The sequence below is a fragment of the Carettochelys insculpta genome, chromosome 8 (genome assembly GCF_033958435.1).
Source record: "Carettochelys insculpta isolate YL-2023 chromosome 8, ASM3395843v1, whole genome shotgun sequence".
NCBI classification, from domain to species: domain Eukaryota; kingdom Metazoa; phylum Chordata; order Testudines; family Carettochelyidae; genus Carettochelys; species Carettochelys insculpta.
Genome location: NC_134144.1, coordinates 42,799,407 through 42,826,130, shown reverse-complemented (window position 1 = coordinate 42,826,130; position 26,724 = coordinate 42,799,407). Strand labels below are relative to the sequence as shown.

The 26,724-nt window shown below is 39.1% G+C and overlaps 1 protein-coding gene across 4 annotated transcripts in view; it reads left to right on the top strand.

Annotated features, from left to right (window-relative positions):
* The window catches only part of TANK (TRAF family member associated NFKB activator), a 36,806-nt gene extending 10,600 nt beyond the window's left edge, over positions 1 to 26,206 (top strand). For all 4 annotated transcript variants that reach the window (XM_075001038.1, XM_075001039.1, XM_075001037.1 and 1 more), the window contains 7 exons: positions 2,081 to 2,189; positions 2,984 to 3,114; positions 12,680 to 12,859; positions 13,931 to 14,007; positions 16,116 to 16,234; positions 19,005 to 19,588; positions 24,574 to 26,206. In XM_075001038.1, coding sequence (XP_074857139.1) covers positions 2,081 to 2,189; positions 2,984 to 3,114; positions 12,680 to 12,859; positions 13,931 to 14,007; positions 16,116 to 16,234; positions 19,005 to 19,588; positions 24,574 to 24,768 — 1,395 coding nt within the window. In that variant the 3' untranslated portion in view covers positions 24,769 to 26,206. The remainder of the gene's footprint in view (positions 1 to 2,080; positions 2,190 to 2,983; positions 3,115 to 12,679; positions 12,860 to 13,930; positions 14,008 to 16,115; positions 16,235 to 19,004; positions 19,589 to 24,573) is intronic.
* The last annotated feature ends 518 nt before the right edge of the window (positions 26,207 to 26,724 follow it).

Here is a 26,724-nt window from a genome sequence, read left to right as displayed (position 1 = left end):
TCCTGACTGTGGAAGAGAACCAGTAAGGCTACGTCTACACGGGCAGCCTCTGTCGACAGAGGTCACCGTCAACAGAGAAACCTCAGCAGTACCTCTAGTGACAGATCGCATATACACATAAAAGCAGCTTGAAAAAGCAAGGCGCTCTGTCAACAGAGAGCAGTCAGGCTTTCCTGCCCTCTGGGCTGCCCAGGGAACCAGAAGACCTCTCTGTCGACAGAACTGTCTACAAGGGCACTCTGTCCATAAAACGCTGACAGAGGCGTTATACCTGATCGGGAACAGGGATAACGCTGCCGAATAAACAGCTTAGTTTTGTCGACAAACTCTTGACAGAGCACTTTAACTGTGTAGACGCTCAGCATGTTTTGTCACCAAGAGTCCAGTTTTGTTGACAGAGGCTGCCTGTGCGGACGTAATCTAAAGGTAAAAGTATTTCCTAAGACACGTCAGCCTATAGATACTGCAGTTTTTTACCACACGTGACTTTTTTGGATGACCTACATATGTTGCTTGCTCTAATGTTTCTTTCTTCTTCCTCTGTTTGCTCCATGGCCTCAGCGCTTTGTTGGCTTGTCCATCATTCTGTTGTTAACAGTTTACTAAAGTTACTGGTAGGCCACTTGTTTTGCCAGTCTCTAGAGTTGGGAGCCATGTCAAACACACAGAAGCCAGAGTCATCTTGGCCAGATGGTGTTTGATACAGATGGATAGTTGGTTGTCATGCAGATCTTCTAGTTGGTAACTTGTTGCTGCCATCTGACTCAAAGAATAATTTGTGCACACTGGCTGTCAAAAGCATCTTCTCTTCTGTCTGTTTTAGCTGTCATGTCTGTGCTCTGTACAGAAGTGTTGACAAGACATTGCTGTTGTACATTTTCAATTTGGTTTTCAGTGATTTTTCTGCTTCCTGAGGTCTTTTATAGCTGCTGAAGTGTGCTCTATGATCACTCTCTTTTTTAAATGCTCTCATAGTGCAACAATTACTTGGCCTTTTAGGGTAACCTGTAGTAAGATTGTTGGTTTATTTTTCCATGTTCTGTAGATAAGTGCATCTTTTCAACATAAAGTCTTAGTGAGGCTTTACAATACCGGTACCTTAACAGTGAAGTAACTAATTAAATAAATTTAACTCAGAACAGTCTTTCAGTACAGTAATGTATGTCCTAATTTCAGAAGAATCAGATACTTGGAATTTCACAAGTTTGTCGCATAACTTCACCACCATTAGTGTTGTACCATCAAGAGTGGAATAGGGAATATTCTGCTACCTGAATAGTATCTGATTGTTAACAGTTAGCTGGCTGACTAATAGTCATCGATCCTGAAGTAGCTGTGTGCTCTTCTAAGTTCTGCCTGGCCTAACCAATCAGGTCAAGCTAGGGAAGGGGATAGGACAAAGTTTAGATGAAAAATTCAACACTTATTAGCTATTCTTTTCTTTGCTAGTTGGGCTTTTCCCCCCAATCTCTGTTCCAGGAATTTTGGAAGGCAAAGGTAACAAAAATATGCAGTTTGATGTACTAAATATAAAGCTGTATATTTATTCTTGAGTTAAACAGCAAACATCAGGTACGGCAAGTGGAATTACAATACTGTCTCAAATCAATTTTTTAAAAACTAATAATTATCTTTGATATTTTTAGCTTTATTTCATCAAGAGTTAAATTGATGGTGTCCTCATATAGGTATAACTGGAATAACTAACTGACCTGGTTGGCCTGGGGGAGTGAGGGAAAAGGGGAAGCAATTACCCAATCCTAATTTTGAAACAGAAATAGTTTAACTTGTGGTTATGACTTAAAATTGTCTCTTATAAATGTTATCCTGACATTTACCACCTTCAGTGCTGAAATATCAGTGCCATAAATCTTGGTTGTCTCATAGTTTTTTGTTACCTTTTCCAAACAGTACAGACTTCAAAATTAGACCTGTCACAGGTGACAACTGTTGAATTTCTGTGCACAAACTGTAGCTGCAGGCATCCCAAAAAGAAAGCTGATAAACTGTATCTGATAAAACTGAAGGCCTTAATCAAAACAAAATAAGATTAACGCTAATTAAATGATTGTATTTTCAGACAGAAAGCTATGTGCAGCAAATACGTGAACAGCAGGAACAAATAGAGTTTCAGAAAAGTATGATTACAAAACTGAGGTCCCAGTTGGCTCCTGTGAATGCTGACAGAGGTATGTATTCTAATTTGTGTGCTTTATATATCTTTTCTTTTATCCCAAAGAACATTTTTAATTTTTTCTTCAAATTTTACAATGTTCATTTACAAAGTCTTCACAGAAGTCATGATATAGTTAATGAAAAATAAACTAGTTCTGTGAGACAGGAAGAGTTAACATATATTTGTGCATTTTCTGATTATTTTTATGAATATTGATCACAATTGTTTGACTGGTATGAACAAGTTTTAGCTTATAGTTCTAGAGCAGGGTACAATAGGTGTCCGCTTTTTATGTTGCGTGGTCAGCTAAGTTGCATGCCTCTCTTCATTAACTTATTGGATGACTTAAGCTTTATAAACATGAGTTTCTCTTTGTAATCAAATTGTCAGTGACCATTCCTAATTGTCTGAATCAATTCTGCACATGGTAGAAATGAACTTTTCAAAATGGCCATTAGAACTCTTTCAAATAGAAGCACTCTTGAATATTTATTTATTCACACTAGTTTAACGCTTTTCCTTTTCACAAATGACAGCAAAAGCTGATTGTTTTATTTTCAAGAATGTGTTTATTGCTGGATTTGCCCATCTGTCTGAGTATTTCAGGGCAGAATTGGGCCTTTGTTGGATTAATACCAGTTCCAAAAAGGAAATTAAAATTAACTTAATTTGGATCTATGGTGATTACTTGGCCCAGTGAAAAATATCACATTCATGTAAAGCTTTTTATTTATTTATTTAATCTTAACATGGATGCAGGGTGGATAGAATGCACTGATGCTCAAAGAGCTGTTTTTTATTACATAGGTAGTGCACATGGCAATGTTCTCATTCCTGAAGATAGTGAAACATGGAAAAATGATACCTCCCCTAATCTAACTTTTGATCAGCTTTATGAAAAACTGAAGCTAGCAGTGCAAAGAGAGAAAGTTTTAAAGGTATGGTATCCTGAGTGCTTTTTTTTTTAAATCTGATTGTTATTATATTTATGCTTTGAGGTTCAAAATGGGGAAATGAGCTTTAACTGATGCCCAGAATGATTCCCTTTCCAAGATCTTAGGAGCTTGATTCTCAGCTGATGCTCTGCTTATTTCCACCAGCTGAGCCGAAGGCTCTGACTCTTTCCAGCTTTGTTGCTGTTTCGTAGCCTGGGAATAATGTTGAGTCAGAGAAAGAAAATGGTGGGGGATCTGTCTGCTCACTTATTTCTTCGCATCGCATAAGTGACAGTTGAAAAGGAACTCCCCCTTTCTGTTGTGAGAATCTGTCAAAATGCGGTCTCAAGGTGGGGATGGGCACTTGGCAAGTCTGTGCAAGTGTTCAGGGTGTGAAGTGACTTGTTGCCTAAGCTGGCTGGATGTATTACTTTCCTTTCTACCCAACGTTGGCTCAAGCCACACCACACAAAAGATTTCATCAGAGACCAACAGAGGATGGCAGGGATGAGCACTGAGCAGCAGTGTTCAGGAGGGAGGAAGCGATTTTACGTGAGACTCCCGCATCCATGAGCGGACTGTGTGCACCCGGCTGTTCCTTTTCTTGAACTAGTCAGCCTGCTGCATCCTTGCACATCCCATATGCTAAATTTCAGTTAGAGTGTGGGCCCCACAGTGTTATCTTAATAAGCCTTGTAAAAGCAGAGCTAAGACTAAAAAAGTTAATTTGGGGATTTGTTTGTGAAATCTGAGCTATACACAAAGTGATTTTCCATTTCTGTGAACTAAGCACATTTTAATCAGATGTGTTAATTTGAAAATCATTTTATCGGACTAGTGACAGTTGCTAATTATCTTGTAGGAATCTAATTTGAGACTTTTTTTAAAATAAGCATTTTCAGTTTATTGTTACTAAGGACATTTTAGAATGGAAGGAGGATATAAGAATCTCATCCTTGTATGGTCTCTGCTGGTGGGTTACCACTTGTAACCCCACAATATGATTTCTTTGGTAGTTTTTGTTTTTAAATTGGAAAATAAGAGTAGAATTTAGCTGAAGAATTAACTCCTTTTCAAAACATCTTGGCAGGTTTTTACATTTTTCTGTTTTGAATTTCATACTTATTATTATTTGTATTCCAGTTGAGCCTAGAGGTCCAGTCATGACTGTGGTCTCAGAGTAAATTGCATTGTACACACGTATTAAGGCACAGCAGCTACCTTGGAGTTTACAATATATCTCAATGGAAAAAAGACTGAAAGTCCTATTATCCCAATTTTACAGATCATCTTTTTGTCTCACATCCCTATGTGAGGTTCTCACAGCCATGGGAAGTTTATGGCAGAGCTGGGAATTTACCTCTGACTTTTCGAGTGCTAGGACAGTGTTGTAATCCTAAGAATATCTTTATTTTCAAAACGTAAATTATTCACACTCACTTCTAGACTACTCATGTATCTCTGATTGATAAAATGATGTGCATGAAAAAAGATGTATAAGTTGTATAATTTAATCTCTTATTTAATATGAATCTTTTGTACATACTGAGCAAAACTGATCCTTATAATATTTCATTTACCACCCCCATCTAATCTAAATTTGCTTCCTCTTGTAAATACTGGCTTCTGTAGAAGAGTCAGTTTTTTATCAACCCAAGCATGGCAGCTCACTTCCTACAATACTTTTCTTTTTTTTTTTTTTTTTTTTTTTTTTGGAAAATGCTCTACCACTTTTTTTCCCCCAAATCAAGTAAACTATATCCATATCCATTGTCCTCTACCACATGTACTACTAGCAAGAACTGTCACGCTCACTGGCTATAGTTATACTACAGCACTCTGTCAACCGAAGTAATTGTTGGAAGACATTTCCTGACAATACTTCCGCTGACAGAGTGCAGCCACACACAAATGCAAATCAGGAGAGTGATGGGGCCTTCTCTCAACAGACAGAACAGAGCGTCCACGCCGCTTTTTCTGCCTCAAAGCTTTGAGAACAGAACACTGCCGGCAAAAGCGCTGGGTTTTGTCAAGATACTGTCAACAAATCCCATTTTGTGTGTGCACTCTCCACAAGTTTTGTTGACAAAACCAGGGGTTTGTGGGCAAAACCTGGTAATATAACCATAGCCACTATGTGTATACACTCAGAATGGGTAAATCTGTACTAGTGGCTTTATGCTGAAATGAAGCTTGTGACACCTAATTCTGTATCTGGTTAGTGTTTAGAACATTCTCCAATTGTGTAGTTGCCTGGGTCTTCCTAGAACTTCTCTTTAATATTCAAATTGCCTTCATGTGTGTCCACTGGAATCTCTCTTGGCTCAATCCTGCACCCTCTGAAGTTGATGTGAATGTTGTCATTTACTTTAATGGGTGCAGGATTAGTCCCTAATTTCTAGCAGTTCAGAATATTATTTGCTTAGCTATTCTGAGAGAGAGAGTTGCACCGGTAGAACTCAACCTTTATTCTCTATTTGATCTGTAACCCAAACAACTTCCCATATTAGCATTCTTACGCGTTTGATTAAGAGGGGTAACAGACTGGACTCCTGAACTCCTAAACAATCCTACCTGAGTATACCCTTGAGACATATGAACGTTGCTTAACGTTTCCCTCTAGACCATCTTGCAGAGCAGAGATCGTTTGTCTCTCCAAAGCAATTCTGCTTTCTCTGCTGGAATCTGTAGGTACATGAGCTAAACCTCAGAATATGACCTATGCCATCAAGTGCTTATATTCTTAGTTCCTTGGTCTAAAAGAAGTATCTTAGATATGATCTTCTTAATCCCCAAAAGGGACTGACCGAAGAGACTACTAGTGCAGTCTCAGTATCATACCCAGGCTAAAACCAGAATGAACTTGTGGACTTCCTTATATACAGAACTGTATCACCATAACTTTCTCCCCAATCTTCCCTTGGAAAAGGAGATTCGAGAGGATGATAGATGGCGTAATTGTCAAGACCAAGAGACAATAAAAGACGATCAAAGTGACAGAGAGAATTCATTGTCCGTGCTTCCCTTTACAAGACCGAGGGGTCACTATCTCATTTTGTTCCAGAAATGGACTTTAGTATTTCCCAGCTCGATTTTTATCAACTAGAAAGGACCTGAGTCTAGTTTTCATGTCACAGCCATGACTGTCGCAGGCAAAATTGTATGAAACGCAATCAAAGACCTTGCATTTCTATCCTCTAAATACAGCTCTCACCACAAAGGGAAAAAGTCTCCCGAGAATCAGTGTAAACTTACCTGTGAATCATGAATACCTGACTGCAACTAAAACAAGACACCCATATTTACCTTGCTGTTCTAACTTCTCCCAGAAATATTCCAGGACTTTAGATCAGCAGTATGAAACCTGCAGTCCACCAGACACCGGTGACCCAGTGGGGTTCCATGTGTGGCCTGCAAGACATTTTGTTTACCATTGCCCATGAGCAGGGTTGCCAGATTCCACCAGTTTCCATCTGTGTGAGTTTTCTTTTTTTCCCTATCGGTATTACTAAAGTGATACACACATAAAGCTGGGCCACATGAAGTGAGGTGCATATGCACCCTTTGAAGCATAGAAGTACAGTCAGCACATCCTGCAAATTCTAGATATGCAAATACAGTGAGCAAAACTGTCCTATCCCACGAGACCAACTTGGTTACAACAATCTTGTGACCCCTGAAAATAAACGAAACTAGCCAAAGTTGTCCCTCACTGTTTTTTGGTTGCTATAGTGGAGGGAAAGAGATGCTTCAATGCTCATGCACACCCATGACATCAGATCTCAAAAGTGATATATGATTCAATAAGTTAAACTTAGTCGCCTAGGTACTGAGCTGTTCAGAGCATAAGCAGAATGGTGGATTGTGCCATAAGTCAACTTTCTGTACCCCAGATCCAAGGGCTTCTCTTCCTGCCCCCTCCCCCCAGCACCCCTTGGCCCCCCAGTGTAATTTAAAGCAGACTGAGCGGCTACTCTAAAATATACCAGCTGGAGCAGTCCCATGGAAGGCTTTGTGTTCCAGTCCAGCCCATCCCGTTACACTGCCTCCTCACCACTACAGCTATAATCTTCCTTTGGCTGGGTCTACACTTACCTTGAACATCGACGGCTGCTGTGCAATTTTAGGTACACCAATTGCATGCCAAAAATTGATTTTGCAGCTGTCGATATTTGTCCCTGTCCTCATGGCAGAATGTTGACAGTAGTGCTCCTCCAATCATCATTCCTTAATCCTTGTGGCTTGTAAGGAGTTCTGGGCTCAACACTGACCCCGGAACATGCATGCGCGAAGTGGCACCCCGGAAGATCAAACGTAAGTGTTCGATCTTCTGCGGCAAGTGTAGACCCAGCCTGTGTGTGTCACTGGAGTAATGAAAAGCAGAATTAGCCAACTGATCTCTGACCCTCATACAAGAGAACAGGACACTTATGAGTAAACTTCTCAGTAGTCAGACAAAAGATAGTCAATATCCCTGGAGGCTATTGACAACGTTCTTTCTTGGAGACATCTGAAATCTTACATGTTCCTTTAGCTTCCTAGGACAGACCATTAAAATAGGTCCCACACCCTGACAGGGAAGACATGTCTGAATGGAGAGCAGCAAGAGAAGGGTGTGGTCTATCTATCACAAATGTATAATATCTATCCCTACTGCCAATCCCAGAGCACAAGATCCAGAACAAGAAGTCCTGTGGCACATTATAGACTAACAGATATTTTGGAGCATAAGCTTTCATAGGCAAAGACCCGTTTCATCAGATGCGTCTGACGAAGCGGGTCTTTGCCCACGAAAGCTTATGCCCCAAATATCCATTAGTCTATAAGGTGCCACAGGACTTCTTGTTCTGGATCTTGTGCTCTGGGATTGGCAGTAGGGATAGATATTATACATTTGTGATAGACAAACAGATATTTGGGGCATAAGCTTTCGTGGGCAAAGACCCGCTTCGTCAGACGCATCTGATGAAACGGGTCTTTGCCCATGAAAGCTTATGCTCCAAAATATCTGTTAGTCTATAATATGCCACAGGACTTCTTGTTGTGTTTGAAGATACAGACTAATACAGCTACTTCTCTGATACTAAGATCCAGAACAGGGATCATATGTTAATTGAGCCAGACATCCGCTAAACCAGGAGTGGGCAATAATTTTTGTTGGGGGAGCCATTCCAGTATTTTTGGGTAAGTGGCCAAGGGCACCACTTCTATACGTAGGTGGTGTGGGGTCTGGGGTGGAGGCTGGGTGCAGAAGGGAGCTCAGGATAGGGGACTGGGGTGCAGCATAGGGTGTGGGGTCAGAGAAAGATTGGTTGAAGGAGGGGGCTGTGACACAGGGTGGAAGATTGAGGTGCAGGGTCTGGGAGGTTCAGGAGAAGTTGTTGGGCTGGGGTAGGAAGGCAGTTAAGGTGTGGTGTCAGAAGCAGGCTCTGGCTGGGAGGCGCTTACCTAAGCAGATTCTAGACAGGAGCAGTCAGTCAGGTTTCCCTGCCTGCCAGAAGCCTCACCCCGGTGGATGTTCCATGTGGCTCTCTGTGAGGCAGGGAGGCACTTCACTTACTGCCCTGCCCAGAGCAAAATCCTTCCGCTTCTATTGACCAGAAACCAGCCAATGGGAGCTGAGAAATTGTGCTGCACTGCCCCATCCCCAGCAAAACCTCTCAGCTCCTATTGGCCAGTTTCAAGCACTGCCCCTACCCCCAGCAAAATCGCTCAGCTCCTATGAGCCAGAGACCTCCCAATAGGAAGTGAGAGGTTTGTTTTTTTTTGCCTGGGGGTAGTGCAGAACCTGAAGCTCTACCCCATGGGGGCCAGACATGGGCCAGATGAAAAGGCTTCATGGGCCAGATCCAGCCCCGGGCCCTATTTTGCCCACCCCTTATCTAGACAGTCCCATGAGATTAGATAATCTATGAGAGCTACCACATTGACTGGGTCTGGGTGGCATCAACATCAATCTTGTCTTAAAGGTTTAATTGTCACTGTTACAGGGTCTGTTTTTCCTGTATCTTAATGTAATGACTTGGATGGATGGATAGACAAATGATCCGAGACCCTAAATGTATCTTGGTGTAAGGTCATGACAGTGCACAGTGAAGCTGACTTTCTTAGTGTGTGATGAAGTAGCTTCTTCACAACATCAGGCACATCGTAGTAGACAGACAGGCTGTTGTGCTGGTTCATAGTGCCTCTCCCACTGACAATATCTCTTCTCTCTGCCCTTTTCCATATGCCCCATTGACTTTGTTCCCTGAATAGAGGAAGAGCAGAACAACTCCCACACAGAGCTTCTGGTGTTTGCCTTATGCCTAGAATCTGCGCTCTTCTTGCTTGCCTGACTTTTGGCCAGACCAGAAAGAGCAGGAGAAGCCATGAACTTAACATCGTTGTATATTTGCCTGTTTCTAATGTACTTAACCCTGCTTTGCAATTGTTACATTTTTATTCTTAATGTTATTGTGTAATGTTTTTCAGACCTCCTCATGCTTTATAACCTTTCCTCTTACAGCCCTTTCCTACTCTTTAAGCACTCCAACCTTATCCAACTCCTGGTTCCACCATAACTTTCTTCAACTTGAGCACACTCAAAACTGGTAAGAATATCTTAATCCAAAAACACCATCACCTCCATCTTGCATTCATCCAAATGGTCAGGAAGCTGTCTATTAAATTTCAGCAACATTCTTACTTGCTTCCTAACTCACTAAATGTTCGTCCCATCCTAACCTGACCCCTATCAAATATTAACCTTGACTGCAGAAACCTGTGATGCCTTCTACTCCCCTCACTTTTGTGATTACTTCCTTTGCTCTCCCTAAGTCCCTCCTAACTCAAACTCAGCTGTTGTATTTTGAACAATTTCATCTCTCTTTGGAAACTGGGAACAAGTGACCTTTAATCTAAAATCTTCACAGATTTCCTATCCATTTCAGAACAGAGTACCAAAAATGGCTTCCTTACAGATCTTCATGCCTCATCAAAAGGTGTCTTTTCTCTTCATCCCTTTCCTTGGACTCAAATACTAGACTTCTTTCTATTCCCTATAAGATGTGAACCTGGACAAGGACAGAAAGGAGTTAATAGACTGCCCTGGAAACAGGGACTGAAATCTGTTCCACAGAACCTGCCAAAAGCCTTAAACCTGAAAGAAAGGCCCTCCAGATGTAGGAAATAACAGCATATAGAGGTGTAGCAGGGTGGTTAGATAAATGATTTGTCCTGCCAATTGAGAGCATCAGGGGAACTGGATTTGCAAGGACTTCAGCCAGAGAGATGAAGGGTTTCCCTGGGGCGGAGAGAGCCCATTTTAATGACTGTTTTGAGTGAACACTGAGTAAATGGAGAAAACTAACTGTGGCTTGAGAAAAGAGAGAGCCTACTATGGGCTAGCTAAATTTGAAGGGGTGAGCTGAACCTGACACTTGATTAACTGGCTTCACCTTCTGAAATGTGAACATCGAAATATGTCTTCTCAAAACTTCATCCCAAGATGCGTCCATATTTTTGACTCCTAGAGCAGCCTCTGAGGTGCTCTAATGGGTCAGCTGAAGGCACTCCCTTCCCTGTGTCAGCATACCTGGAGCTGAATCCTTCTCCGTTGCCACTGCTATAGGCCCTGCTCAGTAATCTCAAAATACATTTTTTCAGCCTTGCATGGGTCTTCTAGTAAATAAACTAAAGCTTCTCTTTGAATCCCTTGGCTTTCCTGTGTTCATTCCTCTGCTCTCCAGGCTGTCCCCATACCATCTACACATTGTGCTTAGACTGCACGGTATTGCATAGACAGGCTTCAAAAAACATGGATTGAATTGCATACCTTGGACCTATTTCTCTACTCAGTTACTGCAGTTTTATCTACTTCGAGCCAGGTACCTGTCTTAATGTGGCTCATCTCTTGGACATTCTTTATCTGTCTTCCCACTGACCTTGTTTTTAAACTAGTTATTTTTCTAGGTGACATGGCTTGCATTTTGGCATATTATTTATTTTGACATTGCATATGACTTTTCCAGCTGTGGGTCAAAGTCACAGTGTTTCTGTTTAACCATTTTGATCAGTTAGATCTATACACTTTTATAAACAAATACTTAATTTTAGTGGAAAAACAAGTCTCAGGAATGAAACACCTGAATTACTCTGTTATTTGAATGACTTGGAAAGTGATTAGAAATTTGTTTCAGAGAGAGACTTTGTGTCCCAATTTAAAAAAATTATAAGAGCAGGATATTTCTGGTGTATTTAGTTGTTTCTGGACAAATATAATGACAGTTAATTTGACCCAAATGAAGGTCTGTCTCCTGATTGTATTGTAGCATTTTAAAAATATAGTTTAGTCATCCATATTCAAATAGTGTTCTTCTCTAATTTGCATTTTCTTCTCATTTGACTGTCACAGTGCTTCCTGAATCCTTCCAAAAATAACTGCCAAAATTCACTCTTACTCCCCCTTCTCAAATGTATTTTATATATGAAACTGGATAGTGGTTACTTCTTCTAGGCTATGTCTAGATTGCCGACAATTGCCAGCAAAAGATATGCAAATTGAGCAACACATTCATATACCTCCTGTTGACAGTTATGTTGGGAGTGGCTTTCCCCACATTTGGCCTGTCCACATGGGGCCTAATGTTGAGGAAAACTTCCTCTGCCAACACATCCCTTCTTCCTCGTGAAACAAGGATGACCAGGATGTCAGCAGAAGGCTCCTGGAGACGCAGACTTCGGTCAACAGGCCTCCAGGCTATTGACAGAAGCCTGCAATCTAGACATAATCCTGCTGTCCTCTTAAGCGTACTAGAAATGCTATGCTTCCAATAGTATAGAAACTTTGGATATAGTTATTTCCACAGCTTTTAAGGAAAGACAGCTTGTTTAGATGCTGTAACTGCATCTCTGTGCCTCTGGTCATATATTCTTTTATTCAGAAATAATCCAAGGATTTCCGTCTCATAGATATAAAAACTAGGTTTTCCTTTGGTGACCTGCTAGAATGTCTTCCTTCTTCATACAGCTTCATGTTATATAAAAATTTCTACAAAATTATGGTTTAATATTTAGGGTAGGGATGACACTTGAAATATCTAAGTCCTTATCACTTCAGTATTGCATGCATCTTGAGTGTTTGGAAATCTAAATCACCTAAGCGATAAAGAGCTACATTTATAACTGCTCCAGAAATTAACTCTGAAGACTTTGTCACCTTCTTTAAAATTGCTGTAACTTGATTCTAGCATGCTACGAAACTAATTAAACGTTACTGCACGCAGCGTATATAAATGAAGTCAGACAATGTCTTCCACTTTGTTAAAGCACTAATGTGAACGTCTGCTGGCTTGGCTTTTTTATAAACTTAAAACAAAACAATTGTTTTGAATAAATGTCCATGATTAAACATATCTGTATATAGCACTAAAGGGTCTTTTTTAATTATTTCAACGCAAACTGACATTAGTGAGTAGATAAGACTCATTTCATTTAGGTTGCCAAGACTTAATTTAGTCTATCCCAGACTGTTGCATAATGATATTCTTCCTATTCTGGAAATATTAACCATTTGTGCTATTTTTAGGAGCAATTCGAAACGGAGAGCATTAAACTGAAGCAAACTGAAGAAGAAAACAGTCTAAAGGAAAAGAAACTCAAATCTATTATTGCCATTCAAGAAGACAAAATCAGGCTTCTAAAAAACAGATTAAAAGAAAAACGTGAAGCACAAGATTGCACACACATGTCAATGTCTGAAATGGAGGTAAGTAAATAAACTAAGATATCACACCTTTGCACATAATTATGGTTTGTAGTTAGATTTTGATCATACACATTACTCTAGTTAGCAGATTTTAGATTACAACTGTATGTAAATTGCTAAGAAAATTGTTAAATATATAATAGTACTAGCTGTAATGTTCTTTCAGTCAAGCCATGTAATTACTTGAATCTTGTTTTGTGCATCTTAACTAGTCATCTTATTTTTCTTTTAACTAATTATAAAATTAAATATTGGAGGAAATAATACATAGCTGGATTGTAGCTGGTCTGTATGATTCAGACTCCGATTGCAATTGTATGCAGCTTCAGTCTTCCATTTTTATATCCCACTCTTTCGGTCAGAGAGGGTGTTTCACTTATCAGGAAAAACATCCAGAGTAAAACAGTGATCTTCAAACTGTGATCCATAGACCCCTGCTGAATTGTAGGGGGTCTGTGCCTATGATTCCAAAGGGATGTCTATGTCTATGATTCCAAAGGGATCCCAATCTCCATTTGAAATTTTATAGGGGCATGCAAACAAAAAAAATATTAAATGCACTGCATTAGCCTATATTTAATCAACAATTTACAGTGCCTGTAATACTGGTGTAATCCACAAGGTGGTAGTCAAAGGTAACAACTTGTTTTAAAGGCATGCTCAAATACATACCAGCCTTTAACAAACTGTTTGTTAAAAAAAATACAGTTTCTTAAAATTTTTCAACTAAAATACATCAATTCCTTAGGAATGAGCCTATGATCTGATACATGATTATAACACATTGAAAGTTCTGTCCATTAGCTTCATTAGAGTCACAAATGAAAACCTCTGTAAAAGGACAAAATAGTGACATGATCAATTTGTATTAGAAGGGATTTTAAATGAAAGAATGAAGGATGAGATTTCTTGTGCATTTTTTTCCAAATGGTTTCTTGTGCTACAAGCAATATTAGTTGATTCTGCTGATAAAGCATGTGGGGACATTCATTAATCTTTTGTATTAAGTCCATGTGAATATAAGAATTAGTACACCAAAACAAGCTCCCTAATCCCGTGTTTTACATTAAGATAAAACATATGAAGATTGCTCCAGCCAGACAGGATTTATCTCCAGGGATTCCTGGTATTTCAACTATGCGTGAAAGGTAAATAATTTTGCAACATTTTATAAACTATTTTAAAGTTTCACATTGCTAAAAAAGTTCCTTCCCTTTTCCCAGTGCAGAAGGAACAGAAAAAAAGGCCTAAAAACCAACCTAGGGAGGGGAGCAGAGACAGTGTAGCATGTGAAAATATAGCTGGCATGCTGTGGCTATTCAGGCATATGTCAGAAATTTCCATGGGGCTTAAACCCCGGTGCACCAAGTGACTGTTTTCCCTTCCTTCTAAGGATATTAATACTGGTTATTGTATGAGCCTCAACTCCTTTTGGGAGAATATGCAGTGCTTAACTAGTGGTTAAGATAGAAAAAGTGCTGCCAGGAGAGGGCTCAACAGATTGCACAAGGGACTAATCCTTCATTATTTAGATATGGAGCCTCAGTCCATGGTGCAGTGGAGGCCTCATAATCCCTGTTTGTTCAAGAGAATGGCATCAGAGAGGAGTATGACACTGAAACCTGCTGTATTTAGTGAGCAGGTATTGCTGTTCTGTATGTTTTTTATGCTGAGGAGGTTGAGCAGAGCCTTAGTTTAATATTCTCCTGTGAAAAGAGCAGACCTAAGACAGGTTCTACCAACTTTGCATGAATGATCATGTAGAAGAGGATCCCTAATGGTCTCCTGTGGGATGGAGGAGGAAAAAATGGGATTAGGCCTTTTTTATTTTTTGCAACTTTTTTTTTTTTTCAAAAGATGCTTTGAAGTGTCTTTGTAAAAGAGATCCCTCTCTTGCATTTTTATATTAAGATTTAGCTCTTGTATGCTGAGTTCTTGGAAAGCTGTGAATGACTGGAGAACCAGCAGGATTCTGACATTGTATCAGAGATGCTAAGAAAGTTAGATCTAACTGAAAAAAAAAAAAAGTATTCATTGCATCAGACTGTTAAACTTTCATCAAGATTTTGGTGTGTTCAACACTAATGAATTGTAACCCCTGAGCAACAGTTGTAACAAACTAACACCACTCTCACCAGCTGATTTCATTCTTCTGGGTGAGTTCGTAATCCACATTTTTGGAGCTCCAAAGACCTGCAGCAAAATAAGGAAAGCAGTGCTTCACAGTCCAAACTGTTACCGATTGAATAAACATACAGAAAGGAGGAAAAAACAAAAAACAAAAAAAATTTATAAAACCAATAACAAAACCATGTGACAACTTAGAAGTACAAAGCAGCAACACAAGGCATGAGCCCTTGTGTGTCCTTTGTCCCACCTCCTAATTGTTCAGTTCACTTTAAAAGTCCTTTCTGCAAGACCTAAGAATTTGTGCTTAATGAAGAAAATACACAAACTGTGGTCTTATGTGCCTCAACTGAAGTATCTGTTATGTGTAAGTAAGTAGAATAACGTGCCATATTTTTCAAGAAGCCAAGAGTGCACTTTTATGCAGAACTTTCTTGACCATTTTAGTGTCATTTAAGAAGTATTTGACAGCCTTTTAGGAACCTGTGCAAGGTCCTGAAGAAAACCTAAGAGAAAAGAGTTAGGATGTCGGTTCTGCAGAAGGGAATGGCAACTGTGTGAGGAGTTCTCCAAACCTCTGCAAAAATGTCACACAGGCAAGCAGAGGACGGAGCCAGGGGATAGCTGCTTTTGCAGAGTATATTCCCAATCCTGCATGGACTGATGTCCACAGCAAAAATAGGAAATAATACATGTTCACAACAACACTGGCTAATTTCTCTGGACTAGCTCATTTGAGCACAGAAGCGCTATACTTGCCCAAGATGGGTTGTACTACCTGTGCTGGAGGGAACTCAGTAAAACTTGAACGGACTGTGGCTCAGGATTTCTTTGAATGCCTGGCCTATAAAGGCTTATGGCTTCATTTCATCATTTCCAGGCAGGAGCCCTATGCATGTGACATATGACCAAACAATTTACATGTTTTGTTATGTTTGTCTACTTTCTTCCCTTCTGTTTTCTTTTGCATAGGGAAGTGTGTGTGTTGAGGAAGAGAGTACCAGAGAAATTCAGCGGTTAACACTGTTCTCTGGCTCCAGTTGTGGAGCAGTATTTTTTTTTTTTTTAATTCAAGGTCATGAAAGAGCTGAACTCACTGACTCTTTGATTTAAAATATTGAACTTTTAGGGAAGATCTAGAGATGGTTTTCCAGGAGATGAAGGAAGAATGTCACCGAATATGCACATTAGCAAGAAAGCAAACAGACCAACTCAGTAAACTTAACATAAAGAGAGAACCTGTAAATGGTAACATCTTACTTTAGCTCTTATTGTGATTCAACTGTTTGAAAGCTTTGCTTTATATTTGAAAATACTGTAAATTACACATACTTTGAAAGTACTTCTACTGTTTACCATCTGCTTCTTTCAAGTCTGTTCACATGGTGCTCTGCAGTTCACTAAAAAAATGCACCACGGGTTTTGGAATTGTAGAAGGAACATTCCAAATTACATGGATAAGAGACAGTCACTGTGTAACTGACTTTCAGGGTTCTTTTTTGTCTCTTGAGGTAGACCATTGGATCTCACTCAGTCTCATACCCCAGTATGCTCTGAGTGATAACTTTTTTTCATAACTCTGTTTACAAAAATGCCCATTTTGAATATTTCTAGCTTCACGTTTGTCACAAAGACTGCAGAATCATGGAACTAGGATGTGAAGAGGACTTTAAAACAAAGTGCCCTCTGCAGCCTTGCAACACTTTTGTTTTATTTATTAATAGAGATTAAGGATTCACCTCACTGAAATCCAGTAGAAAAACTCCCTGCAGCAAGGACTAGGTCCTCAGAGGCTGATCCTGCTAACACACATACTGAACATAGTGCAAAATACTGGTAGTTTAATTAGCTTATGCATGATAGTAAGACAACAGGATCAGGTCCTGAGATGGTTTTACAGATTACTTTTTTAATCCATATCCCCTCCTACCCATTCCCCCCCACCACAATTATTTCCAGCTCCCTGCTGTCTCCTGTACATATGAGCAGATTATATGTCAAACCTCACATGAAATAAGAATTAATGGTCCATGACTTCAGGGCTACATCTACACTAGTCCCCTCCTTTCGGAAGGGGCATGGTAATGAGGCAGTTCGGAAGATGCTAATGAGGTGCTGACATGAATATGTGCCTCTTTAGCATAATTGCAGCCACATGAAATTGGAAACTGACCCTTTCAGAACATACATCACTCATGTAGATGGGGGCCTTTTAAAAGGATCCCCCTGACTTTGAAAGCCTGTTCTTCCTATTTGGTTTTAGGATGAAGGGGCTTTTGAAATCAGGGGGTCCTTTCAAAAGGCCCTCATCTACATGGGCAACATGCGTTCCAAAAGCGGTACTTTTGAATCGTGTAGCTGCCGTTATGCTAATGAGGCACTGCATATTAATGTCAGCACCTCATTAGCATCTTCAGAACTGCCTCATTACTATGCCCCTTCTGAAAAGAGAGGGCTAGTGTAGACATAACCCAGGTGAAGGGTAGATGAAACTTAATCTTTCATTATGTGCCAAAACCGCCCCTCTTGTTTCTGTGATTTAAGGCAAATTATTCCAATGCTGATGTGTTGTCTTTTTTTGGGACAAGTACAAGGAAGTGCTGATCATGACTGTGATCTATATATATGATTGACAGATAGATAGATAAAACAAACGTGACTTGCAGTCCTAATAAGAAGTGCATTGGACTCCCTTTATGCTTGCATTCATGGTCTATGTTTAAATGGTATCCATGATATTTATGATAATTTCCCATAAATAACAAAAAATAAAATTTTAATGTTACCCACCTATGACTGTGCTCAGCTGAAATCAATTTCTACAATGTCTGCTTAGTTCAGCTAAACATGGGCATCAAAGGCTGAAAAGAAAATAATGAATCTAAACTCTGTGCTCTCAAATCCATATTTTAATACGTAAATAAGGGACCCGATATTCCAGATTCTGGGTATCTGTTAAGCTGTTTCCAGTTAATTAATTGATCTGATTTGTGGGTTTTTGACACTACATTACTATTGTTAGTTATATAAAAACAATTATTAGGTCCTTCCCCCGCCACCTGCACCCCACATAGAAAAAAAAAAAGCACTGCCTCATTCAAGAAGACACAAAGTGGGTGAAGTAACCAGCTTCTGTAGGTGTGAAACCTGAAGAGCTCTGGGTAGCTGAAAAGTAGAAGTTGGCCCAATAAAAAGATATTACCTCACCAAACTTGTCTCTCTAATATATCTTGAGAGCAATGTGACTACAACTAGTTTAGAAGAAGCAAATTTACCATATCTTTTAATTAATATATATTAAATATATTGTATTATATATTTGTGTATGTTCAAAGATATAATAAAATATAAAAAGTATAGAAAACAGTTGACCTACCAGCTTACCATGCTGGTTGCTGCCTATGAATTTATATAGCGGTTATCACCATGAGATTGAAGTGATTTCAAGAGGATGTTGCATACGTGAAATGTACAGTGAAGCAAGCTCTTCCTCAGCTTGATTAGAAGTAATATGTAGATTATTATTTGTAATTCCTAAAATGCACTGAGAGCTCTCAAACAGAAGAAGACACTACGAGCGTCTATGCACTTCAGATACTTTGGGACTACCATACCTAGCACATTGTTGGCACTCCATAAAACAGTATCCTGGGTTACAACTTGTTTCTGCCAGAAAACTTTATAGTAAATGTACATGAGTGTGTGTTACGAATATGGGGCAACATCAGTTTTAACTGAACCTGAGAGAGAGAGAATTGTTCTGATTAATGAATCAGGCTTTTATCTGACATTCGGAAGGGAGGGGGTTGTGTGTGTGTTTGTTTTTTTTGCACTAGGGCTGCCATTCTTGAATGGGGTGGGAAAGCATGCCTCAAATTATTGGCTTCTGGAAAATACTCTTGGAAATCAAGAAAGATTTGAGAAAAGTAACTGATCCCCACATTTGAGCATTAACAATTACTCTGAACTTTATTTCTATGGATGGTGTTTGACAACTTCCTTTTTCTCCCCTTTACAGAAATTCAGTTTTCCATGCCTATTCAGTGTACTGATAAAACTGATGAACAAGCAGAAGAACTTTTTAAACCTCAGGTTACAACAGATATAAATAGAGGTGTATCATGCATAGCATCTATCACACCAAGAGGAGTGGGCCAAGATGAGGAAGACAACTCTGTAGAATCGCTTTCTAAATTTAATGTCAAGTTTCCACCTACAGACAATGACTCTACTTTCTTGCAGAGCACTCCAGAGAAACCAACAGTGCCTTGTACTGCGATAGCTGAAAATATGCTTCAGGATCATTTTAACATGGAGCATGAAGACCACCCTAAGAATCTGAGTAAATTGGAATGTAAGCCATTTGAATCTCATGGAGTTGAGCACATAACTGCAGCTATACAAAACCTAACTACACCTGACAAAACAAAACCCCCAAGCCACGTAAATGTGTTCAAACAGAATTCCCAGGACAAAACACCATGTCTGAAAACAGCAGACATTGGTACCAAACTTGTACATGGGTATGCAAATGAAGATGCCACTGAAGTCAATTTTTCCTCTACAGAAGGCATTGGGAGAGCTGTCAGAGGACCTCAGCAGGTATCTTTATATTGATACGTATATTTTAAAGGATAATGTTCATTTAAACAAGCACTGTGCAAAGGTCTTTTCAGGCAGGAATGAAGCCCTCCATATAAATTGAATCAATGTTGTGGTAAACAACTGATTTTTATGTAGATCTGTTTTCTGACATTGAATTAGGGTACATTAACAACACTTTGAGAGATTTAAGTGAGATTCAAGAATATAGATTCTTGCATAAATTTGACTTCATTAAGTAACTTTTGTATCCATTGCAAAAATTATTTTAATCTCAACTATTCAAAAATTTTGTTTACCCGATTGCGTTCTATAGAATCATATATAGTATGCATTATAATACTTTTTTAAAATCTACAACTGAACATGTGGGCATATGTGCTGTTTTTTTAAAATACCAGATAATTCAGTGTACTTCCTTCTAAAAAAGAATCTTTTTACCTCTGAGGGACAAACACAGAACATCTTAAAATGGATAAAATCATGTAGAAGTACTGGCAGAATAGGAAACTATGTATTTCCAGAAACAGTTGTAAGTGGACATCCAAGGAAATGCAGGTAAACGTGCATCTACTTTTTTAAGTAGACACTTCAGATGGGATTTTTTTCAGAGGTGAGCCTCCAGAACACCAGCTAACGTATGTGTGAACTGTAAGTGCTCAGCATCTCTGAAAATTAGGCCATTTTGGCCAAATTCAGGAAAACAATTACGCACAGAAGTCCCACTGACTTTTGAGTCAGAGCATTTGAATGACATCCTGGCCCTATTGAAGTCCAATGGCAAAATTTCCATTGACTTAAATAGGATCATGATTTCATTTTTTTTGTCTGTTTCTCATAGGAGGGCTGGTTGGAATAAGTACTGATATTTAGGAATTTTACACTTTCTTCCCGGCTCTTCCAGTTACTCCTTTTGACCTTGGGCAAATTGCCTTAACCTGTCTGTGCTTCAGCTTTGCCTTTAAAGTAAGAAAAAGAGAAGTTAAGGCAAAAATAACATTTACCTTGCGACTGAGGATCTCTAGAGCTACAGATGTACTCTTTAAACTGACCCAGCCCAGTTCTACTGTCAGACTTAATCCTAAATTTAATTTTCTGAAACATTTTTGCAGAGACTCCTAGAGACTTGTAGTGCTGCTTAGCATATTTTTATATTTTTAAAAATTGTTAGATTGTTCAGAGTATACGTTAGTGATATTTAAAGTATATTGTTTATGCCGCTGTAAATTTTAGTTTTACCATTAATTATTTATTACATATGCTTTTTTATTATTTTTCTCTAAATTTTCCATTATAGTTGTGGCTGAGTAAAAGAGATTAAACAACTTCTTTTATTGCAAATAGAATTCCTGTGGATCTACCAAGCATACATTTTAGTACTTATTACTTTTTTTTTCTTCATTCTTCTCCATTATCTCTCCTGCTTGTTCTTTTACTAGCTAGTCTGTGAATTCATTTTTCAATAGATGGCACCCTGCATTGTATACTACAACAAGTGAAACAGCTGGTATGTGATTACAAGTTGATAGGGAAGTATGCAGCTTTAAAAGTGCAGGAGAGTTGCTGGACAAGAGAGCATAGGGTTAGATAATTGATATTTGTGCAAAACAAGGAAATTACTGTAGTTTGAGATTACCATTTTAGGTGAATGACCATGACTACAGCTCTGTGGGGAGATTTTAATACTGAATGAAAACTGGCAATAGAAAATAGTTTCAATATTTGTAAGTCCTGTCCAAGGAGCAAAGTGGTACAGGAGGACATCAATTAAAATGTTGCGTCATGTCCAGAAGTTTATTTGACAAAAGCCAATATTACTTTAGAATCTATTAAATATACATCTGTGTATATTTAAATGAATCTACATCATATTTATTTAACTGCCTCCAAAGTGTTTTCATGCATTTTGTTTCAGGTGTATTGACTTGATCTGTGGCTTTTCATTTCAGATTGCAGGGTCAGAGATGTGATCTTAATTGAGTTCAAATGCTGACATACCATTGAGTTAGAGAAATATGACTCCTTTTTGCTGCATTCACACTGACAAAATTTGGAAATGTAATTGTTCCCACTGGGTGTAGCTGAAGCAGTTATGCTATGGTTCACACAGTGCTTGGAGCTTTTTTACCATCTTGCCCTATAAGGACTACAGGATGAATCTCTCTAGTCCGGCATCCTCAGGACCTGACTGGTGCCGAATGAGTGAATTTGCCAGACCACAAGGAAGTCAATATTGTCTAGCAGCATTACTAACACTTCCATAGCTAACTGGGTTTTTAGAAGACATTTAGGCGTAAATGAGAGGTAAATAACAGCATAGAACACTGAGAGTGGCTGTAAACAAACTTTATGGGACCACAGGAAACTTAGCCACACTATGGTACATGAAAATTCAGCTAGCTAGCTAAAATCCTGCCAGACCATGGATGATGCCAGAAAAGAGTGCTGGACAAGAGAGGTTCAACCTGTAGTAATAAATATCTAAGCCTTGTTAGTATCAGGAGGCCTGTCAATAGCTGCTACTGATAGAATTCCAACAGTGGTGAATTACATGCTGGAATTTTTTTTCCTAGTGTAGATTAAGACTTTGTCTTATTTGCTACATATGTTAATTTAGAAGATGAAACAACCCCATTCAGTGCAATGTATCTGGCAACAATGAACCCTCAGAACTGTTGCTGCTCTCTGTTTATGCGGTAAATTTAGTTCACTCCTGCTTTATGGCTATTAGATGGAAACCTCAGTGCTGTTTTTTTAGGACACAGGGCTGCACAGAGATTTTTTTGAAGGCCTGGGGCAAGATCTGAAACAGATTCTGCTCCTTCTGCTTCCAAAAACAAGGATGCAAAAAACACTGAAGGGAAGCTGCAATGGTTGGGTGTGGAGAGTGAGCCCACCCCACACTTACTGCATAGCAACACCTCCTGTCCCATAGGGCTGGGACTGGCTACCCACTTTGGGCACTGTGAGCTGGTACACAAGGACACAGTGCCAAACCTGAGGTGGGGCTGTAACCAGGTGCATGTGATCACAGTGCCACTTGGTTTTAAGGCCTCCTGCAAACAGACTCTCATTCTCTCCTCTCCACCCCTTTCTCCATCTGGGTGGCTCTACTGGATATAGTACCACTTTTAAAACAATGTGATTGAAAGATGTAGCGGATGAAAATAATGTGCATCTCATTGAATCTGAAACTTTACCAATTCATAGTTAACTGTGTTTATACATATGCACACACATTTACAACTGTAGGTCTGATTTGGCAAATATTATCTGTTGATGCAGTGCTTTATTTAGTGGGGTTGCTGACTTTAGCGAGGTCATAATTCAGCAGACCATTAAAGTGCATAACTTTTTAAGCACAGGAAAAGTCCATTGACTAGTGAGACTGCTATTGCTTGAAGACAGTTAAATAGAGGCTTACAGTCCCAATTCAACATAATGCTTAAGCATCTCCTTTCATCTACCCCTATACAGAGAAGCACTTAAGCATATGCCTAAGTCCCAAAGAAGTCAGTGGTATTTAAGTGTTTTATTGGATTGATGCCTAATCCTGATAGTTGTTTGTAAGATTATAACCTTAGTTTGTCCCCTGAACATTTCATGAAATGTTGCAAGAACCTTTTCGGCTTCACTAAATACCATGCGTGTTTATATGGTTATTAAAACTGCTAGTTTATTCAAAGTGGGGTTGCAAGAAATTAATTACAAACAACTTCTATGGGAGTAGTTAAAAGTATTTTGGTGTCTAGAAAGCTTCCTCGTGCAATTTCTCAGCTGCCTCCTATCTACAATCAGATTGTATTGTACCAGGAAGTGATGTAATTACACTTAAGTATTAATGAAGAACAGCCCCCTGATATACTAAACATTGTTTAGAAAAGGAACTGACTCCTAAAAGAAACTGTCTAGTTAAGAATTAACCACTGTGAAAGCCAGGGTGGTGGTAGAGTTGCCTTTGGAGAAAGAAGCATCTGTTTTTTAGGTTGGCAAAATTTGGGAACACAAGAAGTGAAGCTCTATTATGAGGATGGACTGCAAGAGACTTAAATTCAAGGAAAACAGCTTGCTTTTCTATCCCCTAAAATACTCCTTCCCTCTGTGCATATGTGAGGTCACAGTGAAAAGTCTGCTGCAAAAAAAAAAAAAAAAAAGACCGTAGAGACCTATCCAACCTTATGCCCCCACCTGCCTCTCTCTTGCTGCCATTCACCTTGGCGTATAACTTTGATGCAGAATAGGAAGACAAAATGGAGACTCAGACCCCTCAGCGGACACAGTCTTTGTGATGAAGAAATCAGAATTGCCAAGGAAGGATAAGGATTTAATTTAATTTCCTTATTTGTAATATTAGCAATAAATAATAGATAAAATATAAGCTACCCTATATTATCCAGGAGATTGGTTTCTGATTAAATTGAAAACTAGACAAGTACCTGTGGGGGTAATATAAAAATCTGCTTCATATTAGTTTTATATAGTAAATGCATCCTGTACGCTAATGTAAAATGCATATTGCTTATTTTCAAAAAAAAGGGCTATAATATCTGTGCAGGAATGTTTATACAGTAGCTCAGTATGGGGATTACAGATGCCATGGTCTCATTTTCCTACAGTGAAATATCTGAAGAGCCAATAAAAAGCCTTTGTATTTATTACACTGACATTGCTGACAAAGGAAGTTTGAGTTGATTATCATGAGTATTTGTCAAATACAAGAATGTCAGACTAAGTGTCTGTAGATGTAAATATAGGAAAGTTTAGTTTCCCTCTGATATTTCACTTAGCTAACATGCAAAATATTTTCTTGATTTTTTTTTTTTTTTTTTTAATATAAAGAAAACAAGAGATGTCTTTTTGTTAACCTATATCAAATATAAACAAAATCAAGCTAGCACAAAACAAAGGTGGGGAAATTCTTATATTTAGAATTGTATTCATTTAAACACACTTTTTTTGCCTCTTTTTTTTTTTTTTTTTTTCAGCCTTTCTGGAAGCCACATCGCACTCAAGACAATAACTTACTTGCACAAGGTTATTCAGATTCAGAATTGAATCAATCTGGAATATGTGAATTCTGTCAAAAAGTTTTTCCACCATCTATTACCTCAAGGGGGGATTTTCTGAGGCATCTTAATTCACACTTTAAAGAACAATCAATGTATCCAGAAGCAAGCTGAATAAGTCTTTGTAGAGATACTGGGTAGCACTTTTGTATATATTTCATTTGTGTGTATGTTAATTTCAGAATTAAGATTATGTTCCTCATGATGTCACTGAAACTGTTTTTCAGTTAAGCGCATATCAGGTTTTTTTAAATTACATTTAACATTGGAATTTTACACATTTAAATTATCCATTAGAAAAATTGCTCAATTTCAAGTGGCTGAATGCCACTTATCCCTCTAAGTAATTCAGTTTCACTTAGGTTTGTCATATTGCAGTATGAGCTTTATGCCTGATCCTACAAATCCTTTTTCTTATGCAGATAATCTTCATTGGAGTAGTCCCACAATAATTGACTACTTGTGGGAGTAATGGTTTGTAGAACTGTGTCTTTGAGGAGATAAATTTGCACAGTGGTATTCAATTTTCCTCAACACTCTGCAGCTCAGTGCAGTACACAGGGGTGAAACAGGCCCTAACAACATTTGAAGTCCAAGCGAGCAATCTCCAAATTTGACTTAAGACAGTTTGTGTTTTATATTTATACTGCGGATAAGGTTGTTGTAAAGTCATAAGAGCAGCCAAGTGACAGGCATGTCATACTTAGGATATACTTGCGTCTTTTTGTTTCTTACATCATTGGCAGAGATCAGTGTAAGCAACAGTAAAACTGTTGACTAAACAGATTTTTCTCAAATACAGTAGAGTACAATACTTTTTGGCTAAAATGAAGATTGGAATAGTATTTATCTGTGGCAGAAATGCACTATTAAACAATTAATGTACACTGTTAGCATTCATGTCTCATGGAAAATATTTTTTCCTCTGTGGGAGATTACATATTCTTCGATGTAGAGAGAAAATGAGATGAATCAGTTTACACTTCCCCTGAAACTACAAGTGCAAAAGATAATATAGCATGTTTTGTGGTTTCTTGCTGAATGTTACTCAGATCTTTTAGGGATTTAAAAAAAATTTTCAATATAAAAGTCTCCAGCCCAAAATACACATCTTCTTAAACTGCAGTTTAAACTTTGATATGTATGTGTATTTTATGAATGCTAGCTCAGCTAGCTTGCATTTTGTTTTTTAAAACAGTTCCAGTGTAATGATCTCTTCCAAGAGATCCTCCCGCACTTTGACTAGATACGTATTTCCCTCTGGACAGGAACTATTAGCATTAATACATTTTTCTATAGCTACAGGTAAAGGAGCTAAGCAGGGCGCTAGCTTCTCTCTTTCAAAGATTTATTGGGTGATGGTGCCTATTTTACAAAGCTTAAGTATAAATCTTGCATTATTGTTAATGCATTTTAAGTCAACTGGAGAATGCTCCTACACTAAACACTTTTCTACACCTGTTTACTGTGAGTTTAGGTGCCTGGTGTGTATGTAACTAGCTGTTGGCTGATGATAATGTACAGTAATAAACTGCAGCATACAGTGCTTGTCTTTTTTAGGTGACCCAGAGTGCCTTTGTTGCTCTATTAGCATTAAAACCAGGTTTCCTGCTTAGCTGCGGGGGTGAAGGGCCTGACGGAGGCACGTTATTGGGTGCACTGATATCGCTGGCTCTCTCCAAAATCGCCCGCCCCAGACCTGCCTTGTTCTCCGATATGGGCCAGGGGAGACTCACAGCTCACGTTGGTAAGCACGGAGCAAACCATCTACCTCTTAAGTCCCTGCCCCCTTTTTCGTGCCTGCAGGCGTTTCCTCTCCAGCGGGGCTGAGCGCAGAGGGGAGCTCTGCTCCTAGCCCGAGAATGGCCAGCAGCACTCTCCTACTGGCACGAGCGGGGGCTACAAACGCCCCTTGCACGGAGGAAAGGGGGAGGAAGGAAAGTAACCAGGGGGAATCCAACCCCCCCTTGCCTGTCACCTTCCCACCGGCCGAAAAGCGTAGTCTGAGCATTGCAAACCCTCCCGCCCGGGCCAGGAGCGGGGCTACAAGAGGGGCGCGCCTGCATAGCA